Below are 25,641 nucleotides of genomic sequence, written 5' to 3' on the forward strand. Positions count from 1 at the left end.
CACCCTCGCTCACACACACTCACCCACACTCACCCTCACCGCCGGTGCTCACCCACACTCACCCACACTCACCCACACTCACCCTCGCTCACACACACTCACCCACACTCACCCTCACCGCCGGTGCTCACCCTCACTCACCCACACTCACTCTCACCGCCGGTGCTCACCCTCACTCACCCTCACTCACCCTCACTCACCATCGCTCACACACACTCACCCTCACTGCCGGTGCTCACCCACACTCACCCACACTCACCCACACTCACCCTTGCTCACACACATTCACCCACACTCACCGCCGGTGCTCACCCACACTCACCCACACTCACCCACACTCACCCTCGCTCACACACACACCCACACTCACCCTCACCGCCGGTGCTCACCCACACTCACCTACACTCACCCACACTCACCCTCGCTCACACACACTCACCCACACTCACCCTCACCGCCGGTGCTCACCCTCAATCACCCACACTCACTCTCACCGCTGGTGCTCACCCTCACTCACCCTCACTCACCCTCACTCACCCTCGCTCACACACACTCACCCTCACTGCCGGTGCTCACCCACACTCACCCACACTCACCCACACTCACCCTCGCTCACACACACTCACCCACACTCACCCTCACCGCCGGTGCTCACCCACACTCACCCACCCTCACCCACACTCACCCTCGCTCACACACACACCCACACTCACCCTCACCGCCGGTGCTCACCCACACTCACCTACACTCACCCACACTCACCCTCGCTCACACACACTCACCCACACTCACCCTCACCGCCGGTGCTCACCCTCACTCACCCACACTCACTCTCACCGCCGGTGCTCACCCTCACTCACCCTCACTCACCCTCACTCACCCTCGCTCACACACACTCACCCTCACTGCCGGTGCTCACCCACACTCACCCACACTCACCCTCGCTCACACACACTCACCCACACTCACCCTCACCGCCGGTGCTCACCCACACTCACCCACACTCACCCACACTCACCCTCGCTCACACACACTCACCCACACTCACCCTCACCGCCGGTGCTCACCCACACTCACCCACACTCACCCACACTCACCCTCGCTCACACACACTCACCCACACTCACCCTCACCGCCGGTGCTCACCCTCACTCACCCACACTCACTCTCACCGCCGGTGCTCACCCTCACTCACCCTCACTCACCCTCACTCACCCTCGCTCACACACACTCACCCTCACTGCCGGTGCTCACCCACACTCACCCACACTCACCCACACTCACCCTCGCTCACACACACTCACCCACACTCACCCTCACCGCCGGTGCTCACCCACACTCACCCACCCTCACCCACACTCACCCTCGCTCACACACACACCCACACTCACCCTCACCGCCGGTGCTCCCCCACACTCACCTACACTCACCCACACTCACCCTCGCTCACACACACTCACCCACACTCACTCTCACCGCCGGTGCTCACCCTCACTCACCCACACTCACTCTCACCGCCGGTGCTCACCCTCACTCACCCTCACTCACCCTCACTCACCCTCGCTCACACACACTCACCCTCACTGCCGGTGCTCACCCACACTCACCCACACTCACCCTCGCTCACACACACTCACCCACACTCACCCTCACCGCCGGTGCTCACCCACACTCACCCACACTCACCCACACTCACCCTCGCTCACACACACTCACCCACACTCACCCTCACCGCCGGTGCTCACCCTCACTCACCCACACTCACTCTCACCGCCGGTGCTCACCCTCACTCACCCTCACTCACCCTCACTCACCATCGCTCACACACACTCACCCTCACTGCCGGTGCTCACCCACACTCACCCACACTCACCCACACTCACCCTTGCTCACACACATTCACCCACACTCACCGCCGGTGCTCACCCACACTCACCCACACTCACCCACACTCACCCTCGCTCACACACACACCCACACTCACCCTCACCGCCGGTGCTCACCCACACTCACCTACACTCACCCACACTCACCCTCGCTCACACACACTCACCCACACTCACCCTCACCGCCGGTGCTCACCCTCAATCACCCACACTCACTCTCACCGCTGGTGCTCACCCTCACTCACCCTCACTCACCCTCACTCACCCTCGCTCACACACACTCACCCTCACTGCCGGTGCTCACCCACACTCACCCACACTCACCCACACTCACCCTCGCTCACACACACTCACCCACACTCACCCTCACCGCCGGTGCTCACCCACACTCACCCACCCTCACCCACACTCACCCTCGCTCACACACACACCCACACTCACCCTCACCGCCGGTGCTCACCCACACTCACCTACACTCACCCACACTCACCCTCGCTCACACACACTCACCCACACTCACCCTCACCGCCGGTGCTCACCCTCACTCACCCACACTCACTCTCACCGCCGGTGCTCACCCTCACTCACCCTCACTCACCCTCACTCACCCTCGCTCACACACACTCACCCTCACTGCCGGTGCTCACCCACACTCACCCACACTCACCCTCGCTCACACACACTCACCCACACTCACCCTCACCGCCGGTGCTCACCCACACTCACCCACACTCACCCACACTCACCCTCGCTCAAACACACACCCACACTCACCCTCACCGCCGGTGCTCACCCACACTCACCCTTACCGCCGGTGCTCACCCTCACTCACCCACACTCACTCTCACCGCCGGTGCTCATCCACACTCACCCACACTCACCCTCACCGCCGGTGCTCACACACACTCACCCTCACGGCCGGTGCTCACCCTCACTCACCCACACTCACTCTCACCGCCGGTGCTCACCCACACTCACCCACACTCACCCTCACCGCCGGTGCTCACACACACTCACCCTCACCGCCGGTGCTCACCCTCACTCACCCACACTCACTCTCACCGCCGGTGCTCACCCTCACTCACCCACACTCACTCTCACCGCCGGTGCTCACCCTCACTCACACACACTCACCCTCACCGCCGGTGCTCACCCTCACTCACACACACTCACCCTCACCGCCGGTGCTCACCCTCACTCACCCACACTCACTCTCACCGCCGGTGCTCACCCTCACTCACCCACACTCAGCCTCACTCACCCTCGCTCACACACACTCACCCTCACTCAGCCTCACTCACCCACACTCACCCTCACACACACTCAACCTCACTCACCCTCACCGCCGGTGCTCACCCACACTCACCCACACTCACCCTCACCGCCGTAGCTCACCCTCACTCACCCACACTCACTCTCACCGCCGGTGCTCACCCACACTCACCCACACTCACCTTCACCGCCGGTGCTCACCCACACTCACCCACACTCACCCTCACCGCCGGTACTCACCCACACTCACCCTCACCGCCGGTGCTCACCCTCACTCAACCACACTCACCCTCGCTCACCCACACTCACCCTCGCTCAGACACACTCACTCACACTCAGCCTCACTCACCCACACTCAGCCTCACTCACCCTCGCTCACACACACTCACCCACACTCACCCACACTCACCCTTACCTATCCGCGCTCACCCTCACTCACTCATACTCACCCTCACTCACCCACACTCACCCTCGCTCACACACACTCACCCACACTCACCCACACTCACCCTTACCTACCCGCGCTCACCCTCACTCACCGACACTCACCCTCACTCACTCACCCTCACTCACTCACCCACACTCACCCTCACTCACCCTCACTCACTCACCCTCACTCACCCACCTACTCACACTCACCCTCACTCATGCTCACCGCCGGTGTTCACCCTCACTCACCCACACTCACCCTCACTCACTCACCCGCCTACTTACACTCACTCTCACCTGAGTCGACCTAGGAGATGCCCGGGTTCGTAGCGCAGTGTGCTAACCACTGCGCCACCGCTCCCAAGAAAAGACGAAGACCCCCCCCCCCCCATATAGCCTTAACAGACTGTTGGGGCAAGTGCAGTTAGCGAGCACCTATGAAGGCCGTCACGGCACACGAGGAGGTGGGTGGCCAGCACCACGCCCGGCCGCCTTTGTCTCCCTAGTGGCGATGTTTACACACCGCACGAGGTACTCATTTGAGGCTGAGTCGACCTAGGGGAGGCCCAGGACTGGTTCAGATAATCGTCACTGGTGTCGGTTGTGAGCGGGAATCGAACTCGGGCCGCCGAGTTCGTAGCCCAGCGCACTAACGGCTACATTGCAGTTTTCCGCTCACCCTCACTCACTCACCCGCCTACTCACTCTCAACGGAGGTTGAGTCGACCTAGGGGAGGCCCAGGACCGGTTCGCCGCCACGGGTGTTGCTGGGTTCATAGCACAGTGTGTTAATCGCAGCACCACTGCTCCGCAGTACAGACACAGACTTATATACACACACATTATGGTGGTGGTGGTGATGATGGTGGTGGTGTTGGTGATGGTGGTGTTGGTGATGATGGTGGTGTTGGTGATGGTGGTGTTGGTGATGATGGTGGTGTTGGTGATGGTGGTGTTGGTGATGGTGGTGTTGGTGATGGTGATGATGGTGGTGTTGGTGATGGTGGTGTTGGTGATGATGGTGGTGTTGGTGATGGTGGTGATGGTGATGATGGTGGTGTTGGTGATGGTGATGATGGTAGTGTTGGTGATGGTGGTGTTGGTGATGGTGGTGATTGTGTTCGTGATGGCGGTGGTGTTGACCACCTCCGGTTTGACAGCAGAGGTCTCACTCCAAATCAGTCGGGCGGCATATTTTCATCGGCTGCGTAACGCTGTGTGGAAGCTACCTGGTCTGTCGCTCCACACGAAGCTTCGGGTCTTCTCGGCCACAGTCATTCCCTACCTTCTCTACGCTTGTGAAACGTGGACCCCTCTAATGCAGTGGTTCTTAGCCTTTACTGCAGTCTTTCACCCCTTTGGTTCTCAATCGTAAAAATGTACAATGTTAATAAATTAATACATTGATTTGATGAAACAAAGTGGCTGTACTTCCATGCTCGTGCTTAATTTGTGTTTCGATGATTTACTTTCGAAAATACAACCTGGCTATCCTCAGAAAGGGCATCCCTCACCCCGAAAGGGTCCGTGCCTCCTAGGTAAAGAAGCACTGCTCTAATGAACATCTGTGCCGGTGAGAAACATTCAGACCGGCCTGCCTACGATCCATCCTGGGTTTGATGGATCGTAGGCATGCCAAACCACGGCATGCCCAAACAGCTTCTGTCTGGCCGAATAGAAGGCGCTAAACGGGCACGACAGGGGCTGGAGAAGAGATGGACAAGAGGATGTGGAGCTGAGTGGACTTGCCGATGACTGGTACCAGCGGTGTCAATATCAGCCTCTGTGGAGGAGGCTCGTGAAGGACGCTGCTACTGGGCAGTTGGAGGCAGTCGCCCTCCATCAATAATGGAGGGCAGAGGAGCGACGCTCAAAACAACGAGCGGAGCGCTGGGCGGCTAAAATACAGCAAGTTGGCACAGTAGCTGGTGCATACCGGTCATCTCAGTCTGTCAACCCATGGCACCTGGGTCTGTCCCATGTCCCATGACCTGTCGATGAGCCTTCAACACTTCATGTGGCCTCAAAGTGCACCTGGCCTGGCACACATCCCACGGTGACATCAATGATGATGGTGTTGGTGAAATTATCGTTGTGGTGGTGGTGGTGTTGATGATGTCACAGGTGAAGCTGTTCCTCCCGCTCCTCACCGCAAGAAGAAGGAGCCACCACCAGTTCCACCCAAACCGTGAGTGCAACGCCACCCGCTCACCGCCCGCTCACCGCCCGCTCCCTACTCACCACGTGCACCATACACACACAGCACGTATATACACAACACAGACACACCACTTACCATACACATTTTATTCATGCGCTCACCACTCACTCACCGCTCGAAAACCATACACCAAACACTCCGAAACCACATGCACACTGCTTACACACCACTCACCCCAACGACTCGCCTACTCACCCCACACTCATCCCACTCACCTACGCACTCACCCACTTACTCACCCGCTCAATCATTCACCCAGCTCACTCACTCACGCACTCACTTACCCTTGAAACTACAAATAATTTAAATGTTACCAAGTAAGACCCACTGAGCAATGTAGCTCTTTATCAGAAGCGACCTGGCTATAAATGACAGCTCAACGAAGTGGCTTATCATGTGCAAATTGACAGCAGCCAAATACTCAAAGCGCACGTTTCTAAATGTGGAGGGGAAAACCGGAGGACCCGGAGAAAAAATCCACGCGACCACAGAGAGAGAGAAAGAGACACGCAAACTTGGAATATACAACAGGCGTCAGGATCGGGATCGAACCCACGCCCTCCTGTATACCAGGCGAGGTAGTTAACATCTCCTAGCCACCGTGAGGTAGCTAACATGCGTCAGGATCGGGATCGAACCCGCCCTCCTGTATACCAGGCGTTAGTTAACATCTCCTAGCCACCGTGATATGATGAGAGAGAGAGAGAGAGACAAGCAAACTCCGAATATACAACAGGCGTCAGGATCGGGATCGAACCCACGCCCTCCTGTATACCAGGCGAGGTAGTTAACATCTCCTAGCCACCGTGATGATGATGAGAGAGAGAGAGACACGCAAACTCCGAATATACAACAGGCGTCAGGATCGGGATCGAACCCACGCCCTCCTGTATACCAGGCGAGGTAGTTAACATCTCCTAGCCACCGTGATGATGATGAGAGAGAGAGAGAGACACGCAAACTCCGCATATACAACAGGCGTCAGGATCGGGATCGAACCCACGCCCTCCTGTATACCAGGCGAGGCAATTAACATCCCGTCACCGTGTGCCAGCAGAGGTTTGCCGCTGTGCGTACTTCCGATTGAGAACTCTACGGGATCAGTTTTCAAATTTAGCACGGGGAGAGTGAACACACAGGCTCCAAATATTACAGGCGTCAGGAACTCGCCCATTTACTCACACAGCCTCGTTTGGTTTAACACGTAGACATTCGCGACCAATGTCATCCATAATAAGGGTTTGTTTTTTTTACTCACCCACGCAATCACTCACACTCATTCACTCACCCACCCGCTCACTCACCCTCGTTCACTCACCCACCCGCTCACTCACCCACCCGCTCACCCTCATTCACTCACCCACGCAAACACTCACTCTCATTCACTCACCCACCTGCTCACTCACCCTCATTCACTCACCCACTCGCTCACTCACCCGCTCACTCACCCTCATTCACTCACCCACCCGCTCAATCGCCCTCATTCACTCACCCACCCGCTCACTCACCCTCATTCACTCACCCACCCGCTCACTCACCCTCATTCACTCACCCACCCGCTCACTCACCCTCATTCACTCACCCACCCGCTCAATCGCCCTCATTCACTGACCCACCCGCTCAATCGCCCTCATTCACTCACCCACCCGCTCACTCACCCTCATTCACTCACTCACCCGCTCACTCACCCTCATTCACTCACCCACCCGCTCACTCACTCTCATTCACTCACCCTCATTCACTCACCCACCCGCTCACTCACTCTCATTCACTCACCCACTCGCTCACTCACTCTCATTCACTCACCCTCATTCACTCACCCACCCGCTCACTCACCCTCATTCACTCACCCACCCGCTCAATCGCCCTCATTCACTCACCCACCCGCTCAATCGCCCTCATTCACTCACCCACCCGCTCACTCACCCTCATTCACTCACTCACCCGCTCACTCACCCTCATTCACTCACCCACCCGCTCACTCACTCTCATTCACTCACCCTCATTCACTCACCCACCCGCTCACTCACTCTCATTCACTCACCCACTCGCTCACTCACTCTCATTCACTCACCCTCATTCACTCACCCACCCGCTCACTCACCTCTGTTCCACCTGCACCCCCCCCCCCCTCAGGGTCTCGCGTCATCCAATCACGTCGCGGATCCTGTCGTCGACTCCGCCCCCTCCACCCCCTCCGCCTCCTCCCATCGGTCGGATAAAACCACGCGTGGGGTTCGTATCAGCGATTGTGTGAACCGGTCCTGGGGCTCTCCTAGGTCGACTCAGCCTTGAATGAGTGCCTTGTGTGGTGTTCGCTAAACATCAGTACTGGGGAGACAAAGGCGGCCAGGTGTGGTGCTCGTGACTGTATGCCCTCGTGCGCCGTGCCGGCCTTCACAGGTGCTCACTAACAGCACTTTACCCAACAGTCTGTTACGGCTACATGGGGGATCTTTGTTGTGGGCGAGTGTGTTTGTGAGCATCTGTTGGTGAGTGTGTGAATAGGTGGGTGTGTGTGCAGAAGGTTCCCCATACCTAGGCAGTGAGCTTACGACCGCCTCCGGTTTGGCAGCAGAGGTCTCGCTCCGAATCAGTCGAGCAGCGTTATCTTTTCATCTTCTGCGTAATGCTGCGTGGATGCCAGCTCGTCTGTCACTCCATACAACAAAGCTCCGGGTCTTCTTAGCCACAGTCATGCCCTCCCTTCGTTACGCTTGCGAGACGTGCAGGCCTCGAATTGACCCTCTGCGCCGTTTTGAAGTATTCAGGCTGACCCTGCCTACGATCCATCCTGGGTTGAAACCAGACTGGATTACAGTATGATTGAACTCACAGATGATTGAGAGATCTCGACAGAGTCCCATTGGTGAGCTCCTCCAGTAGGTGAGGCTGCGTTGGCTGGGTCATGTAGCCTGCATGCTCAGCCACCCCATGTCCAAGCAGCTTCTGTTTGGCCGGATAGAGGTGGCTAAACAGACACGGCACAGGCTATAGAAGAGATGGACTGACGCAGTACAGGAGGATGTGGAGCTGAGTGCACTTGCCAAAGACCGGTACCGGGCTCGTGAAGGATGTTCCTGGGCAGTTTGAGGCAGTCGCCCTCCAACATCAGCGGAAGGCGGGGGAGTGACGCTCACAATAACGAGCGTAGCATGGTGCTGGCCTTCATAGGTGCTCGCAATCAGCACTTGCTCCTCAAGTATGTTAAAGCTATAAGGGGGATTTTTGTGTTTGTGTCCATGTGTGTGTGTGTGTGTGCGCACGCCCAGGGTGAGGAAGTCCATGTCGGAGCGTGATATCCGCCAGTCGAAGGACGCGCTCATCCAGGACCTGGAGAAGAGACTGCACATGAGATCCATTCCGCGACAGGCATCCAACCCCACCACCATAACCACAACCACCTCGCCACAACCACCCCACCAGCACCACAACCACCTCCACCGCACCACCCCACCACCACCACGGCCACCATAACCACAACTGCCTCCACCAAGCCTCCACACCAGCACCACCCCACCATCACTACGGCCACCATAACTGCAACCACACCTCCACTTCCTACATCACAACCACGTCCACCGCACGACGACATTAGTACCTCCACCACACCACCACCACAACCACCACCACCACCACACCACCCAACCACAACCACTACAACAACACCTCCACCACCTCCATCACAACCACCTACACCGCACCACGACATTAGCACCTCCACCACACTCACCTCAACCACTACAACCACCAAACCACCATAATCACCACCACCATCACCACCACCACAATCACCACCACCATCATCACCACCAACACCACCACCACCATCATCACCATTACCACCACCACCACCATCACCATCACCACCACCATCATCATCATCACCACCATCATCACCACCATCATCACCACCACCACCATCACCACCACCACCATCACCACCACCATCACCACCACCATCACAGTGGAGTGACTTCAGGTCAGGTCAGTGCGTGATCGGTCACCCCCCCCCACCCCTCCCCCACACAGCCGCGCTTGTCGCACGAGGAGAAGATGGCGCGGCGACTGTTTGGGAACAAATACGAGGTGAGGAGCAGCAGCACACAGCCAGCAGCACACAGCCAGCAGCACACAGCCAAAAGCACACCACAGCAGCACACCACAGCAGCACACCACGCCATGTCCACCACGCAGCATTCAGGCAGCAGCACACCACATCGTGTCCATCACGCAGCAACACACAGCCAACAGCACACCACAGCAGCACACCACAACAGCACACCACAGCAGCACACCACGCCATGTCCACCACGCAGCATTCAGGCAGCAGCACACCACATCGTGTCCACCACGCAGCAGCACACAGCCAACAGCACACCACACCTTAACCACCACACAGCACACAGCAGCACACAGCCAACAACACACCACACCATGTCCACCACACAGCAGCACACACGCAGCAGCACACAGCCAACAGCACACCACACCTTAACCACCACACAGCACACAGCAGCACACAGCCAACAACACACCACACCATGTCCACCACACAGCAGCACACAGCCAACAGCACACCACACTGTGTCCACGCAGCACACAGCCAACAACACACCACACCGTAACCACCACACAGCATACAGCCAGCAGCGTACCACACCGTATCCACCACGCAGCACACAGCAGCACACAGCCAACAACACACCACTCCATGTCCACCACACAGCACACAGCAGCACATAGCCAGCAGCACACCACACTGCGTCCACCATGCATGACCGAGCAGCACACCGCAGCGCACCACACAAACTGTGCACACCACACACACATAACGCCACCACGCCAACACAACAACAACAGCCTCACAACAACAGCTGCACAACCGCCCTCTCTCCCGTGTTTCTGTTCCAGGACTCGGTCACGTCTGACACAGACATCGCCAGCGACCCGGGGGCCAGGTGACCACCACGTGACCCCCACGTGACCCCCGCGTGACCCCCACGTGACCCTCGTGTGACCCCCACGTGACCCCCGCGTGACCCACGCGTAGACCCCCGCACGACTCACGCATGATCCCGATGCGCTGTGCTACGAACCCGGTGACGCAAATTCGCAAGTTCGATTCCCGCGCACAGCCACCAACACCTTGGCGATTATCTGAACCGGTCCTGGGCATCTCCTAAGTCGACTGAGCCTCAAATGAGTACCTGGTGCGATATGTAAACATCTCCACTAGGGAGACAAATGCGGCCAGGCGTGGTCCTGGCCCACCCACCCCCTCGTGTGTGCTCACTAGCACCACTTGCGCCAACAGTCTGTTAAGGCTATAGGGGGGACCTTTGTCTTTGTGTGCAGTGTGCCCGAGTGCCCTCTGACCCGGCAGTACTACCGGCCTCACTTTGTGCAGCCGCTGAGCGACGTCACGGGCAGCGAGGGGGATCTCTGCCGCCTCGACTGCAAGGTACCACCCTCTGCCCCTTTCCACCCCACCCCCGTGTCCATGGCAACTGGGGTGAGGGGGGGGTCACGTGGGTCTCCAGGGCAACGGGAGCAATGACACTGGTCCTCCATGGTGATGTAGTGCTCATCTCCAAGGCAATGGAGGTTCATGCAAGTCTCTGCGGCAACAGTAGACCTGATAATTGTTTTTTTACCCTTCAATCTGGCAACAAAACTGACACCTTTTTTACAAGGAGTCATGTTTGCATAGACCACAATACCTGCAGTCGTAATGCAAACAAAAAGCATAACTCTGATAATGTATGCACTGTCCTTGAAATTGATTGGTCCACACCCTAGACAGCTTTCCTTAGAGCCTAGTCTCACATGGGTTGGACCAGATGACGCCAAAAGGCGCACAACTCATCTGGTCCAACAACATGTGAGACTAGGCTCTAAGGAAAGCCGTCTCGGGTGTGGACCAATCAACTTCAAGGACAGTGCATGCATTATCAGAGTTGTGTGTTTTGTTTGCATTACGACTGCAGGTATTGTGGTCTATGCAAATATGACTCCTTGTAAAGAAGGTGTCAGTTTTGTTGCCAGATAGAAGGGTAAAAAACCAATTATCATTTTTTACTGGCAAATGAGGTTCCAATGGTGTAAACAGTAGACCTGTTTAACACGTCGGCTTTCGCGAACAATGTTTTCCATAGCGGAGGTGTTTTGGGGTTAGATGGCGTAAATTTGAATGCATCGTTAACCCTGACCACCCGACTTAGCCAATTAGTAAGGTTTGTTACGGAAACAAAACATGCTAATTAATTTCTAAATTTCGATTTAAAGCTTTCGTGACTGCAGGGATTCATCTTCTTGGTTCTTTCGGTAAAGTCACGTAGACATTTACAATTTGATCACGACGGCACGTCGGTAATTGCAACCAGCTTCATCAGGCGACAGCCAGAATTGTGGAGAAGTCCTTCTGCTTCAGTCTCACGGCCAACGCCAGTGACGATTATCTGAACCAGACCTGGGCCTCCCTTGGGTCAACTCAGCCTCAAATGAGTACCTGGTGCGGTGTGTAAACATCGCCACGAGGGAGACTAAGGCGGCCGCGCTTGGTGCTGGCCACCCACCCCCTCGTGTGCCATGCCGGCTTTCGTAGGTGCTCCTCGCTAATGGCACTTGCTCCAACAGTCTGGCTAAGGCTATACGGGGGATCTTTGTCTCTCAGTGGGCCTTCTTACCCAGTCAAATAAGAATACTTTATAGTTTCATGTGCAAGTGAGTCAACCCACGCCACCTGGATCTGTCCCAGTGACCTCCAGCCAGAGGTCAGCTTTCCACACTTCACATCAGAGGTCGCAAACGGGTTTTGATTCGTTACCCGTACCCGGCCGCACCAGGGTCGCAAATGGGTACCCGTACCCGTACCCGGCCGGGTACGGGTACCCGTTCCCTACCCGTACCCTACCCGAAATGAGTGACAAACGGTTACTCACCAGTGACTCACGGCCTACCCGTACCCATACCCGGCCGCACCAGAGTCGCAAACGGCTACCCGTACCCGTACCCGGCAGGGTACGGCTAGCCGGGTATCGGGTAGGGTACGGGTATCGGGTACCCGGTTGCGACCTCTGCTTCACACGGTAGCCTCAAAGCATACCTAGCCTGGCGCGAGCGACGCGGCATTACAGTCGCCGTTCGTTGCCGAGCGCGCACTTGCCCCGGCGGCCTGCGCCGGCTACGCGGGGGACCTCCGCCTGCGTCCATGTGCCTGCGACGACGGCGGTGGCGGCGCAGGTTACGGGGCTGCCGGAGCCCGAGGTGGCGTGGAGCGTGGAGGGCCACCCGGTGAGCGGCCGCACCGCGGGCTGCCGTGCGCTGGTGCAGGAGAGCGGCCTGCACTCGCTGCTGCTGCTGCTGCAGCTGCGGCCCGGGGGCGCCGGCGGCACCGGCGGTCGGAGCGAGCCCGGTGGCTTGCTGGTGACGTGCGTGGCACGCAACGCGGCGGGGGAGAGCGGAAGCAGCGCACGCGTCACAATCACACGTACGTGTGTGCGTGCGTGTGAGCGTGTGCGCGTGTGTGTGTGCGTGCGTGTGTGCGTGTGTGCGTGTGTGTGCGTGCGTGTGCGGGTGTGTGTGTGCGTGCGTGTGTGCGTGTGCGTGTGTGCGTGTGTGCGTGTGCGTGTGTGCGTGTGTGTGTGCGTGTGTGTGCGTGTGCGTTTGTGTGCGTGTGTGCGTGCATGTGTGTGTGCGTGTGTATGTGTGTGTGTGTGCGTGCGTGTGGTGAGTGTGGTGAGTGTGGTGTGTATGGTGAGTGTGTGTGAGTGTGTTGTGAGAGTGGGGAGTGTGGGGAGTGTGGTGTCTATGGTGTTTATGGTGAGCGTGGTGAGTGTGGGGGGGTGAGTGTGGTGAGTGTGGGGAGTGTGGGGTGTATGGTGTGTGTGCTGAGTGTGGTGTGTATGGTGAGCGTGGTGAGTATGGTGAGTGTGGTGAGTATGGTGAGTGTGGTGAGTGTGGTGAGTGTGGTGTGTATGGTGAGTGTGGTGAGTATGGTGAGTGTGGTGAGTATGGTGAGTGTGGTGAGTGTGGTGAGTGTGGTGTGTATGGTGAGCGTGGTGAGCATGGTGAGTGTGGTGTGTATGGTGAGTGTGGTGAGTGCGGTGAGTGCGGTGAGTGTGGTGTGTATGGTGAGCGTGGTGAGTATGGTGAGTGTGGTGTATATGGTGAGTGTGGTGAGTGCGGTGAGTGCGGTGAGTGTGGTGTGTATGGTGAGCGTGGGGAGTATGGTGAGTGTGGTGTATATGGTGAGTGTGGTGAGTGCGGTGAGTGCGGTGAGTATGGTGAGTGTGGTGAGTGTGGTGAGTGTGGTGAGTGTGGTGAGTGTGGTGTGTATGGTGAGCGTGGTGAGTGCGGTGAGTGCGGTGAGTGTGGTGTGTATGGTGAGCGTGGTGAGTATGGTGAGTGTGGTGTATATGGTGAGTGTGGTGAGTGCGGTGAGTGCGGTGAGTATGGTGAGTGTGGTGAGTGTGGTGTGTGTGGTGTGTATGGTGATTGTGGGAGTATGGTGAGTGTGGTGTGTATGGTGAGTGTGGTGAGTGCGGTGAGTGCAGTGAGTGCAGTGGGTGTGGTGAGTGTGGTGAGTGTGGTGAGTGTGGTGTGTATGGTGAGCATGATGAGTATGGTGAGCGTGGTGAGCGTGGTGAGCGTGGTGAGTGTGGTGAATGCGGGGAGCGTGGTGAGTTCGGTGAGTGTGGTGAGCGTGGTGTGTATGGTGTGTATGGTGAGCGTGGTGAGTATGGTGAGCGTGGTGAGCGTGATGAGTGTGGTGAATGCGGGGAGTGTGGTGAGTTCGGTGAGTGTGGTGAGCGTGGTGTGTATGGTGTGTATGGTGAGCGTGGTGAGTATGGTGAGCGTGGTGAGCGTGGTGAGTGTGGTGAATGCGGGGAGTGTGGTGAGTTCGGTGAGTGTGGTGAGCGTGGTGTGTATGGTGTGTATGGTGAGCGTGGTGAGTATGGTCAGCGTGGTGAGCGTGGTGAGTGTGGTGAATGCGGGGAGTGTGGTGAGTTCGGTGACTGTGGTGAGCGTGGTGTGTATGGTGTGTATGGTCAGCGTGGTGAGTATGGTGAGCGTGGTGAGCGTGGTGAGTGTGGTGAATGCGGGGAGCGTGGTGAGTTCGGTGAGTGTGGTGAGTGTGGTGAGCGTGGTGTGTATGGTGTGTATGGTGAGCGTGGGGAGTATGGTGAGCGTGGTGAGCGTGGTGAGTGTGGTGAATGCAGGGAGCGTGGTGAGTTCGGTGACTGTGGTGAGCGGGTGAGTGTGGTGAGTGTGGTGAGTGTGGGGAGCGACTAACGCGGTGAGTGTGGTCAGTGTGGTGTATGGTGAGTATGGTGAGTGCGGTGAGTGTGGTGAGCGGGGGGAGTGTGGTGTTTATGGTGAGCGTGGTGAGTGTGGTGAGTGTGGTGAGCGCGGTGAGTGTGGTGAGGTTGGTGAGTGTGGGGAGTGTGGTGAGCGTGGTGAGTATGGTGAGTGTGGTGAGTATGGTGAGTATGGTGAGTGCGGTGAGTGTGGTGAGCGGGGGGAGTGTGGTGTTTATGGTGAGCGTGGTGAGTGTGGTGAGCGCGGTGAGTGTGGTGAGGTTGGTGAGTGTGGGGAGTGTGGTGAGCGTGGTGAGTGTGGGGAGTGTGGTGAGGTTGGTGAGTGTGGTGAGGTTGGTGAGTGTGGTGAGTGTGGTGAGTGTGGGGAGTGTGGTGAGGTTGGTGAGTGTGGTGAGTGTGGGGAGTGTAGTGAGTGTAGTGAGTGTGGTGAGTGTGGTGAGTGTGGTGAGGTTGGTGAGTGTGGTGAGGTTGGTGAGTGTGGTGAGTGTGGGGAGTGTGGTCAGTGTGGTGAGGTTGGTGAGTGTGGTGAGTGTGGGGAGTGTGGTGAGGTTGGTGAGTGTGGTCAGTGTGGTGAGGTTGTTGAGTGTGGTGAGGTTGGTGAGTGTGGTCAGTGTGGTGAGTGTGGTGAGGTTGGTGAGTGTGGTGAGTGTGGGGAGTGTGGTGAGGTTGGTGAGTGTGGTCAGTGTGGTGAGTGTGGTGAGGTTGGTGAGTGTGGTGAGGTTGGTGAGTGTGGTGAGGTTGGTGAGTGTGGTGAGTGTGGTGAGTGTGGGGAGTGTGGTGAGGTTGGTGAGTGTGGTCAGTGTGGTGAGGTTGGTGAGTGTGGTCAATGTGGTGAGGTTGGTGAGTGTGGTGAGTGTGGTGAGGTTGGTGAGTGTGGTGAGGTTGGTGAGTGTGGTCAGTGTGGTGAGTGTGGTGAGGTTGGTGAGTGTGGTGAGTGTGGGGAGTGTGGTGAGGTTGGTGAGTGTGGTGAGGTTGGTGAGTGTGGTGAGTGTGGGGAGTGTGGTGAGGTTGGTGAGTGTGGTGAGGTTGGTGAGTGTGGTGAGGTTGGTGAGTGTGGTGAGGTTGGTGAGTGTGGTGAGTGTGAGGAGTGTGGTGAGGTTGGTGAGTGTGGTGAGGTTGGTGAGTGTGGTGAGTGTGGGGAGTGTGGTGAGGTTGGTGAGTGTGGTGAGGTTGGTGAGTGTGATGAGGTTGGTGAGTGTGGTCAGTGTGGTGAGTGTGGTGAGGTTGGTGAGTGTGGTGAGTGTGGGGAGTGTGGTGAGGTTGGTGAGTGTGGTGAGTGTGGGGAGTGTGGTGAGTGTGGGGAGTGTGGTGAGGTTGGTGAGTGTGGTGAGGTTGGTGAGTGTGGTGAGTGTGGTCAGTGTGGTCAGTGTGGTGAGGTTGGTGAGTGTGGTGAGGTTGGTGAGTGTGGTGAGTGTGGTCAGTGTGGTGAGGTTGGTGAGTGTGGTGAGTGTGGGGAGTGTGGGGAGTGTGGTGAGGTTGGTGAGTGTGGTGAGGTTGGTAAATGTGTGGTGAGTGTGGGGAGTGTGGTGAGGTTGGTGAGTGTGGTGAGGTTGGTGAGTGTGGTGAGGTTGGTGAGTGTGGTGAGGTTGGTGAGTGTGGTGAGTGTGGGGAGTGTGGTGAGGTTGGTGAGTGTGGTGAGGTTGGTGAGTGTGGTGAGTGTGGGGAGTGTGGTGAGGTTGGTGAGTGTGGTGAGGTTGGTGAGTGTGATGAGGTTGGTGAGTGTGGTCAGTGTGGTGAGTGTGGTGAGGTTGGTGAGTGTGGTGAGTGTGGTGAGTGTGGTGAGGTTGGTGAGTGTGGTGAGTGTGGGGAGTGTGGTGAGTGTGGGGAGTGTGGTGAGGTTGGTGAGTGTGGTGAGGTGGTGAGTGTGGTGAGTGTGGTCAGTGTGGTCAGTGTGGTGAGGTTGGTGAGTGTGGTGAGGTTGGTGAGTGTGGTGAGTGTGGTCAGTGTGGTGAGGTTGGTGAGTGTGGTGAGTGTGGGGAGTGTGGGGAGTGTGGTGAGTGTGGTGAGTGTGGTGAGGTTGGTGAGTGTGGTGAGTGTGGGGAGTGTGGTGAGGTTGGTGAGTGTGGTGAGTGTGGTCAGTGTGGTGAGTGTGGTGAGGTTGGTGAGTGTGGTGAGTGTGGGGAGTGTGGTGAGGTTGGTGAGTGTGGTGAGGTTGGTGAGTGTGGTGAGTGTGGGGAGTGTGGTGAGGTTGGTGAGTGTGGTGAGGTTGGTGAGTGTGGTGAGGTTGGTGAGTGTGGTGAGGTTGGTGAGTGTGGTGAGTGTGGGGAGTGTGGTGAGGTTGGTGAGTGTGGTGAGGTTGGTGAGTGTGGTGAGTGTGGGGAGTGTGGTGAGGTTGGTGAGTGTGGTGAGGTGGTGAGTGTGATGAGGTTGGTGAGTGTGGTCAGTGTGGTGAGTGTGGTGAGGTTGGTGAGTGTGGTGAGTGTGGTGAGTGTGGTGAGGTTGGTGAGTGTGGTGAGTGTGGGAGTGTGGTGAGTGTGGGAGTGTGGTGAGGTTGGTGAGTGTGGTGAGGTTGGTGAGTGTGGTGAGTGTGGCCAGTGTGGTCAGTGTGGTGAGGTTGGTGAGTGTGGTGAGGTTGGTGAGTGTGGTGAGTGTGGTCAGTGTGGTGAGGTTGGTGAGTGTGGTGAGTGTGGGGAGTGTGGGGAGTGTGGTGAGTGTGGTGAGTGTGGTGAGGTTGGTGAGTGTGGTGAGTGTGGGGAGTGTGGTGAGGTTGGTGAGTGTAGTGAGTGTGGTGAGTGTGGTCAGTGTGGTGAGTGTGGTGAGGTTGGTGAGGTTGGTGAGTTTGGTCAGTGTGGTGAGGTTGGTGAGTGTGGTGAGGTTGGTGAGTGTGGTCAGTGTGGTGAGTGTGGTCAGTGTGGTGAGGTTGGTGAGTGTGGTGAGGTTGGTGAGTGTGGTCAGTGTGGTGAGTGTGGTCAGTGTGGTGAGGTTGGTGAGTGTGGTGAGTGTGGTGAGTGTGGTCAGTGTGGTGAGTGTGGTCAGTGTGGTGAGGTTGGTGAGTGTGGTGAGGTTGGTGAGTGTGGTCAGTGTGGTGAGTGTGGTCAGTGTGGTGAGGTTGGTGAGTGTGGTGAGGTTGGTGAGTGTGGTCAGTGTGGTGAGTGTGGTGAGGTTGGTGAGTGTGGTCAGTGTGGTGAGTGTGGTCAGTGTGGTGAGGTTGGTGAGTGTGGTGAGGTTGGTGAGTGTGGTCAGTGTGGTGAGTGTGGGGAGCGACTAACGCGGTGAGTGTGGTCAGTGTGGTGTTCATGGTGAGCGCAGTGTGTGTTGTGTGTGTGGGGTGTATGGTGTGTATGGTGAGCGTGGTGAGTGCGGTGAGCGACTAACGCCGTTGAGTGCGGTGAGCAGCGATGGAGGTGGAGTCGCCGCCGCACTTCGTGATGCCGCTGAGACACGTGGTGGCCGAGGAGGGATCGCCCTTCCGCCTCGAGGTGGTCGCGACCTCCCAGCAGGTCGCGGCCTGCCGGGAGGGTCACGGCGGGGAGGACGGAGAGGAGGGGCCGCTAATCACCTTCTCCTGGCTCAAGGACAAGCAGAGCGTCCACCCCTCCGAACACACCCGGTGAGTGAACACTCCTCACCTACGCTGCTCACTCACCGCTCACCAACACACACTCACCCCCACTCACCCCCACTCATTCACACACACTCACCCCCACTCAACCACACTCATTCACACACACTCACCCTCACTCACCCACACACATCCACACAACACACCCCCACTCAACCACACACACCCACACACACTCACCCTCACTCACCCACACACACCCACACACACTCACCCTCACTCAACCACACACACACACTCACCCTCACTCAACCACACTCACCCACACACACTCACCCTCACTCAACCACACTCACCCACACACACCCACACACACTCACCCTCACTCAATCACACTCACCCACACACACACCCCACACACACACTCACCCACACACACTCACCCACACACACCCACACACACACACTCACCCTCACTCAACCACACTCACCCACACACACACCCCACACACACACTCACCCACACACACTCACCCTCACTCAACCACACACACACACTCACCCTCACTCACCCACACTCACCCACACACACTCACCCTCACTCAACCACACACACCCACACACACTCACCCTCACTCAATCACACTCACCCACACACACACCCCACACACACACTCACCCACACACACTCACCCACACACACCCACACACACTCACCCTCACTCTATCACACTCACCCACACTCACCCTCACTCAATCACACTCACACACACTCACCCACACACACACACCCACACATACTCACCCACATGCACCCACACACACACACACTCACCCTCACTCAACCACACTCACCCACACACACTCACCCTCACTCAACCACACTCATCCACACTCACCCTCATTCAATCACACTCACACAACAACAACAACAACAACCGCCATTCGCCACTAAGTGGCGGTGACGTCACCACGATGCTTGTGCCAGGCCAAGTGCACCTTGAGGCCACGTGAAGTGTCGAAAGCCCGCTGGCAGGAGGTCACGGGGCAGACCCAGGTGCCACTGGTCGACTGACCGAGATGACCGAGATGACTGGCTGATGCACCACCTGTGCCCCCTACTGTGCCAACTTGCTGTGCTTTAGCCACCCGGCGCTCCGCTCGTTGTTGTGAGCGTCGCTCCTCCGCCCTCCGTTGTTGTTGGAGGGCGACTGCCTCCAACTGCCCAGTAGCGTCCTTCACGAGCCTCCTCCACTGAGGCCGATCTTGACACCGCTGGTACCAGTCATCGGCAAGTCCACTCAGCTCCACGTCCTCCTGTACCACATCACTCCATCTCTTCTCCAGCCCGTGCCGCGCCCGTCTAGCCCCCTCGATCCGGCCGAACAAAAGCTGTTTAGGCATGCGGTGGCTGGGCATGCGGGCTACATGACCCAGCCAACGCAGCCTTGTCTGCCGGAGGAGCTCACTGATGGGACTTTGCCCAGATCTTTCAAGGATTTGTGAGCTCCTCACACAATCCAGCCTGGTTAAACCCAGGATGGATCGTAGGCAGGCCAGCCTAAATGTTTCCAACCGGCGAAGATGCTCCACCAGGGGGGTCCACGTCTCGCAAGCGTAGAGAAGGGAGGGAATGACCGTGGCCGAGAAGACCTGAAGCTTCGTGCGGAGCGACAGACCAGGTAGCTTCCACACAGCGTTACGCAACCGATGAAAAGATATTGCCGCTCGACTGATTCGGAGTGAGACCTCTGCTGATAGACTGGAGCCGGTCATAAGCACACTGCCCAGGTATGGGAAACTCTCCACTCTCTCCACAACTGCCCCATCACCAATTGGGAGTTGTGGGGGTGGAGTGTCCGATGGTACAAAATACCCAGGCAGGTGCTTGGTTTTGGTGGGGCTGATGGTAAGGCCCCACCTCTTAGTGGCACGCTCCAGTCTCAGCAGCAGCGCCTCCAACTCCTCTTCTGAATGAGCAGCTATTACCAAATCATCGGCATACATAACGTGGTTGACCAATAGGGAGCCATCCCTTGATCGCACCCGGGCGTCGATCAGCCTCCCATTATATCTGTACCAAACGGAAATTCCCCCGGTACAGCTATTGAAGGCTTCACGAACTACGCGGTCAAAATAGATGTTAAATAATGTGGGAGCCAGAGGACATCCCTGTCGCACCCCAAGGTGTACAGGGAAAGGCTCCGACTCCCGGCCACGTAGTTTTACCCGGGCCCGCTCACCATCATGAAGGTCCTTAATGATCGTGAGCAGAGGGTCAGGGACTCCGAAAGCACGAAGAACAACCCAGAGTCCAGTCCTACTGATGGTATCATAGGCCTTGACCAGGTCAATAAAGCAGAGATGTAGGTCTTTTTGGAATTCCCTACACCTCTGCTGTAGCAGACGGACAGAAAATATGGCATCTGTGCAGGACCGCCCTTTCCTGAAACCGCATTGGGGCTCCGCAAGCCCCTCCTCAGCGTGCCTAGCAAGGCGATGTTGAATAATCCTTGCCAGGACCTTACCCGGCACACTGAGGAGTGAGATGCCCCTGTAGTTGTTACAGTCTGTGCGGTCCCCCTTCTTAAAGAGGGGGACCACCAGGGCATCCTTCCAGTCCTGCGGAACCCGTCCAGTGGTCCAGACTGTTGTTATGATGTCATATAGGGCAGTCTGTGCACAAACGCCACCCTCCCTCAGCATTTCGCTTGGGAGATCATCTCTGCCCGGTGCCTTCCCTGGTCTCAGACTCCGGATCGCCCTCAGTACTTCCTCAACAGCTGGAACCTCAGCCAGCCACTCACAGGGGGTGACCTCTTCCAATATTTGAGGCACCGCAGCCTCAGCAGGGTTATCCCCACTTTGTGCCATGATGTTTTCCTGGCTGAGAGAATTTCCCTCCCCCAGGACCTCACAGAAATGCTCAGCAAATCTGCAAACCTGTTCCTGGGGGTCGGAGATTGGATCACCGTTTTTTCCTCTAATGATGGTAATAGGTGTGGCGCTGCAGGTTACTTTTTTGATGGAGTTAAATAGTGATTTGTGATCACGGGCCACTGAGGCAGACTCCATCTCCTCAGCAACCCGCGACCACCACCCATCCTTACAACGCCTTACGGCTCTCCGAACTTCCGAGCGAAGGCTGCGGTAAACCTCCTCATTCTCTGACGTGGGATGCTGTAGGCGATGAGAGTGGGCCTGTCGCTTTTTCTCAATTAACCTGAACACCTCCTCTGTCAGCCAGGGTTTCTGGGGAGGTCTGGACCGCGTACCCAAAGCAGCCATTGCAGCTGCATGAGTCACAGTCCTAAACCTCGCCCATTTACCCTCGACATCAGGTGGAGTGGGGGACGATGCCAACCCCAGCTGCAAGCGATGATGAAATTCTCGCTTGCAACTTTCATCAGCTAACTGAGACCAGGCCACTTTTGGTTGGAATGGGATCCTGGGTGTACACCCACCACCGGAGTGGAAGAAAGGCAGGCGCATCTTACAGATGACTAGTCGATGGTCAGAGGACAGATCAGCTCCACGGTAGGTCCTGGTGTCAAGGACATGGGTTCGCATCCGCTGGTCCGTCACTATGTAGTCTAGCAGATGTTCTTGCTTGGACCCGGCATGTATCCATGATGTTGTGTGGATGCGCCGATGCCGGAAGAGCGTGTTGGTAATTACAAGCCCATGGGCTGCACAAAAATCTAGCAGCCTCCTACCGTTGTTATTGAGCTGATCTGGCCCATGCCTTCCAATCACTCCAGACCAGGTGTCAGCATCATGACCAACTCGGGCATTGAAGTCACCCAACAAGATGACTCTGTCCCGAGTGGCCACTTTAGCCAGCACCTGTGACAGGAGGTCATAGAAAGCGTCTGACTCATCGGCTTTGCTTGCATCCCTCCACGGATGTTCGTCTTCGGTGGGGGCATAAGTAACCACGACCACCACTCCTCGCCTCTGGTTGATGGGAAGGCGAGCCCAAAGTATCCTGGGGCTTACAGCTTCCCACACCTCACCGCCACGCTCCCACGCCCCCTTCATTCTTTTGTTCAGAAGAAGAGCCACACCCTGTTGTTTGGCAGTCTCCTGCCCCGAGTAGAGGACTGTCCACCCCTCATGGTGGCAGGAGCCAGAACCGGTCCACCGGACCTCCTGAATGCCACAGAGATCCAGGCGGTACCGGTCCAGCTCCCGACAGAGGAGTGGCAGCCTCTCCTCCGCAGTGAGCGTTCGAACATTCCACGTGGCCATCCGCAATGGTTTTTTGTTGTTTCTGGAGGAGCCCCGAGGGTGAAAATTCAATCTCCTGGCTCCGCCAAATGGGGTTTGGCCAGGAGACGTCATAAAAGCCTGACCCCCCGGGGCCTCCGGCACAAGCTTATTTGTTACAGATTTATGTTTAATTCGTGGTTTAGTGGTAATGAATTGAAGGTGGAGGGGTTACCAGCCCCTCACACCCGTCCAGAGCCCCCGTTTAGCCACTGTGGTGGTCACAGACGCCATGAGGGGAGAGGCCAATGGGCATTGGCCCTCCCCCCACAGCACTGCCCACGACAGTGTTGCCCGTCCGGCACCGCGAGGAGGTAGGAGGTTGTTTTGCCGGACACTCACACACACACTCACCCACACACACACTCCCCCCCACTCAACCACCCCCCCCCCCCCACTCGCCCCTCCCCCTCGCCCCGGACCCCCGCCCCCCCTCCCTCAGGATGCACGAGGACGGCTGTGGCTACGCGTGCCTTGTGATTGGCCAGGCGGGGTCACGTGACGCGGGCTGGTACTCGGTCTCCTGCCGCTCGCGCTCCGGCCTCCTGGCGTCGTGCACGGCGCGCGTCACCGTACAGCCCCGATACGGTGACCGTGGCAACGCCACGCCCCCATGGCAACGCCACGCCCCCATGGCAACGCCCCCCCCTCCCCGCATAACAACGCGCTTTCTCATTGCCGTGGCGACACATTCCCTCCCGATTTAAAGCTTTCGTGACTGCAGGGATTCATCTTCTTGGTTCTTTTGGTAAAGTCACGTAGAATGGAAATAATAAAATAATTAAAATAAAACATTATAAAATCATTCTCACGACGTTTCGGCCACAACGCAAGCAGGCGTCCTCAGGTGGAGAACAGGTCTGTCTGGAGAACAGGTCATCTGGTCCAACACCAATGGAGACTAGGCTCTAAGAAAAGCTGTCTCGGGTGTGGACCAATCAACTTCAAGAACAGTGCATATCATTACCATTATCAGAATTGTTTCCTTTTGTTTGCATTTTGACTGCTTGTGTTGTGGTTATTGCAAACATGATGCCTTGTATAAAGGTGTCAGTTTTTGTACCAGTTGAAAGGGTAAAAACCTATTACTATATTTTGCCACTGGTAAAGGAGGTCTCATAGTGTAAATGCTTACCCCGAGCTCTCAATACTCAAATAGTGCGCTGTCTTTGAGTTGTACGCCTTTTGGCGTCATCTGGTCCAACACCAATGGAGACTAGGCTCTAAGAAAAGCTGTCTCGGGTGTGGACCAATCAACCTCAAGGGCAGTGCATTTCATTACCATCATCAGAGTTGTTTCCTTTTGTTTGCATTTTGACTGCTTGTGTTGTGGTTATTGCAAACATGATGCCTTGTATGAAGGTGTCAGTTTTGTACCAGTTGAAATGGTAAAAACCTACTACTACGAGACTCCTCCTGTACGCTAGTCTCTTGCGTGCTCATCCGGTCACTCGACCTATACTTCAACTCGTGTCCTCCCGTGTGTCTCTCCCCCCTCCCCCCTCCCCCCACGTGCAGGACCGTCCCCCACGTCCCCGGAGCCCCCCCCATGGGGGTGCGAGCGTCGCAGCGCTGGCGGGGGTCGCTACGCCGCTCTGGGGGGGCTCGGAGCCGCCGTGCGAGCTGCCTTCGCCCCCCGCAATGCCCTCTGAACCCCCCCCCCTCTCGCCCCTAGACGCACGCTGTCCCATGGCGCCTGTCCGCAGAGGTCGCAAACGGGTTTTGATTCCTTACCCGTACCCGTACCCGGCTGCACCAGGGTCGCAAATGGGTACCCGTACCCGTACCCTACTCGAAATGAGTGACAAACGGTGACTCACCAGTGACTCACGGCCTACCCGTACCCGACTGGGTACGGGTAGCCGGGTATCGGGTAGGGTACGGGTATCGGGTACCCGGTTGCGACCTCTGCCTGTCCGGCACGGATGATGATGATGATGAGAGCCATGATGATGATGATGAAGAGAGCCATGATGATAATGATGATGAGAGCCATGATGATAATGATGATGAGAGCCATGATGATGATGATGAGAGTGATGATGATGAAGAGAGCCATGATGATAATGATGATGAGAGCCATGATGATGGTGATGATGATGAGAGTGATGATGATGATGAGAGTGATGATGATGGTGATGATGAGAGCCATGATGGTCACGGTTGGATTCCGATGGAGCTGCCCTCCTTTACTCTCTTCGACGCGTTTGAAGGGCGTCCCCAGTGGAGCCGTCCCTGGCAGCAGCATTCGTCTGCTGCCAGTCTCAGGGGGCGACGGTTGCTGCTGAGGCCGGCCACTCCCAGTGGAGTCACTTTGCAGCACAATGTTTCAAATTCGCCTCTTTTGGATTCGTGATGCCGGCACACGATGGCATACGATGTCGAACGACATCACGAGATCTTGTAACGTCCGCTGTGGGTGAAGCGGGCGGCGCGTGGTGGTGTTGTTCCGGTTGATACGCACGACTGCGGTATTAATCATGGCGGCCGCCAGGCTCGAAGCACAAACATCTCCCAACTGCTGGGTCACTGCCCCAAATCGACTCCGAATTCTGGTCCCTGAGTTCACGGTGGTAGAGGGAGGAGGAGGATGAGTAGCTGTAGAGAGGGAGGGGAAGAGGGAGGGAGGGAGGGGAGGGAGGGAGAAAATGGAGGAGATGGAGCAAAGGGGGAGAATGAGAGGGAGGGGGAGGAGGAATGGGGAGAGGGAGGAGGAGAGGGGGGAAGGAAGGGGAGGAG

The 25,641-nt window shown here is 57.0% G+C and overlaps 1 protein-coding gene across 1 annotated transcript in view; it reads left to right on the forward strand.

The window, feature by feature from the left end:
- The window catches only part of LOC133342121 (myopalladin-like), a 44,042-nt gene extending 18,517 nt beyond the window's left edge, over nt 1-25,525 (forward strand). The window contains exons 5-14 of the mRNA XM_061551072.1: nt 5,712-5,775; nt 7,945-8,043; nt 9,081-9,180; nt 9,841-9,897; nt 10,723-10,769; nt 11,167-11,272; nt 13,054-13,300; nt 18,468-18,681; nt 23,345-23,490; nt 24,421-25,525. Coding sequence (XP_061407056.1) covers nt 5,712-5,775; nt 7,945-8,043; nt 9,081-9,180; nt 9,841-9,897; nt 10,723-10,769; nt 11,167-11,272; nt 13,054-13,300; nt 18,468-18,681; nt 23,345-23,490; nt 24,421-24,554 — 1,214 coding nt within the window. The 3' untranslated portion in view covers nt 24,555-25,525. The remainder of the gene's footprint in view (nt 1-5,711; nt 5,776-7,944; nt 8,044-9,080; nt 9,181-9,840; nt 9,898-10,722; nt 10,770-11,166; nt 11,273-13,053; nt 13,301-18,467; nt 18,682-23,344; nt 23,491-24,420) is intronic.
- The last annotated feature ends 116 nt before the right edge of the window (nt 25,526-25,641 follow it).

Source organism: Lethenteron reissneri, chromosome 2 (genome assembly GCF_015708825.2).
Source record: "Lethenteron reissneri isolate LAM-NWPU_2019-01 chromosome 2, ASM1570882v1, whole genome shotgun sequence".
Classification (NCBI taxonomy): Eukaryota; Metazoa; Chordata; class Hyperoartia; order Petromyzontiformes; family Petromyzontidae; genus Lethenteron; species Lethenteron reissneri.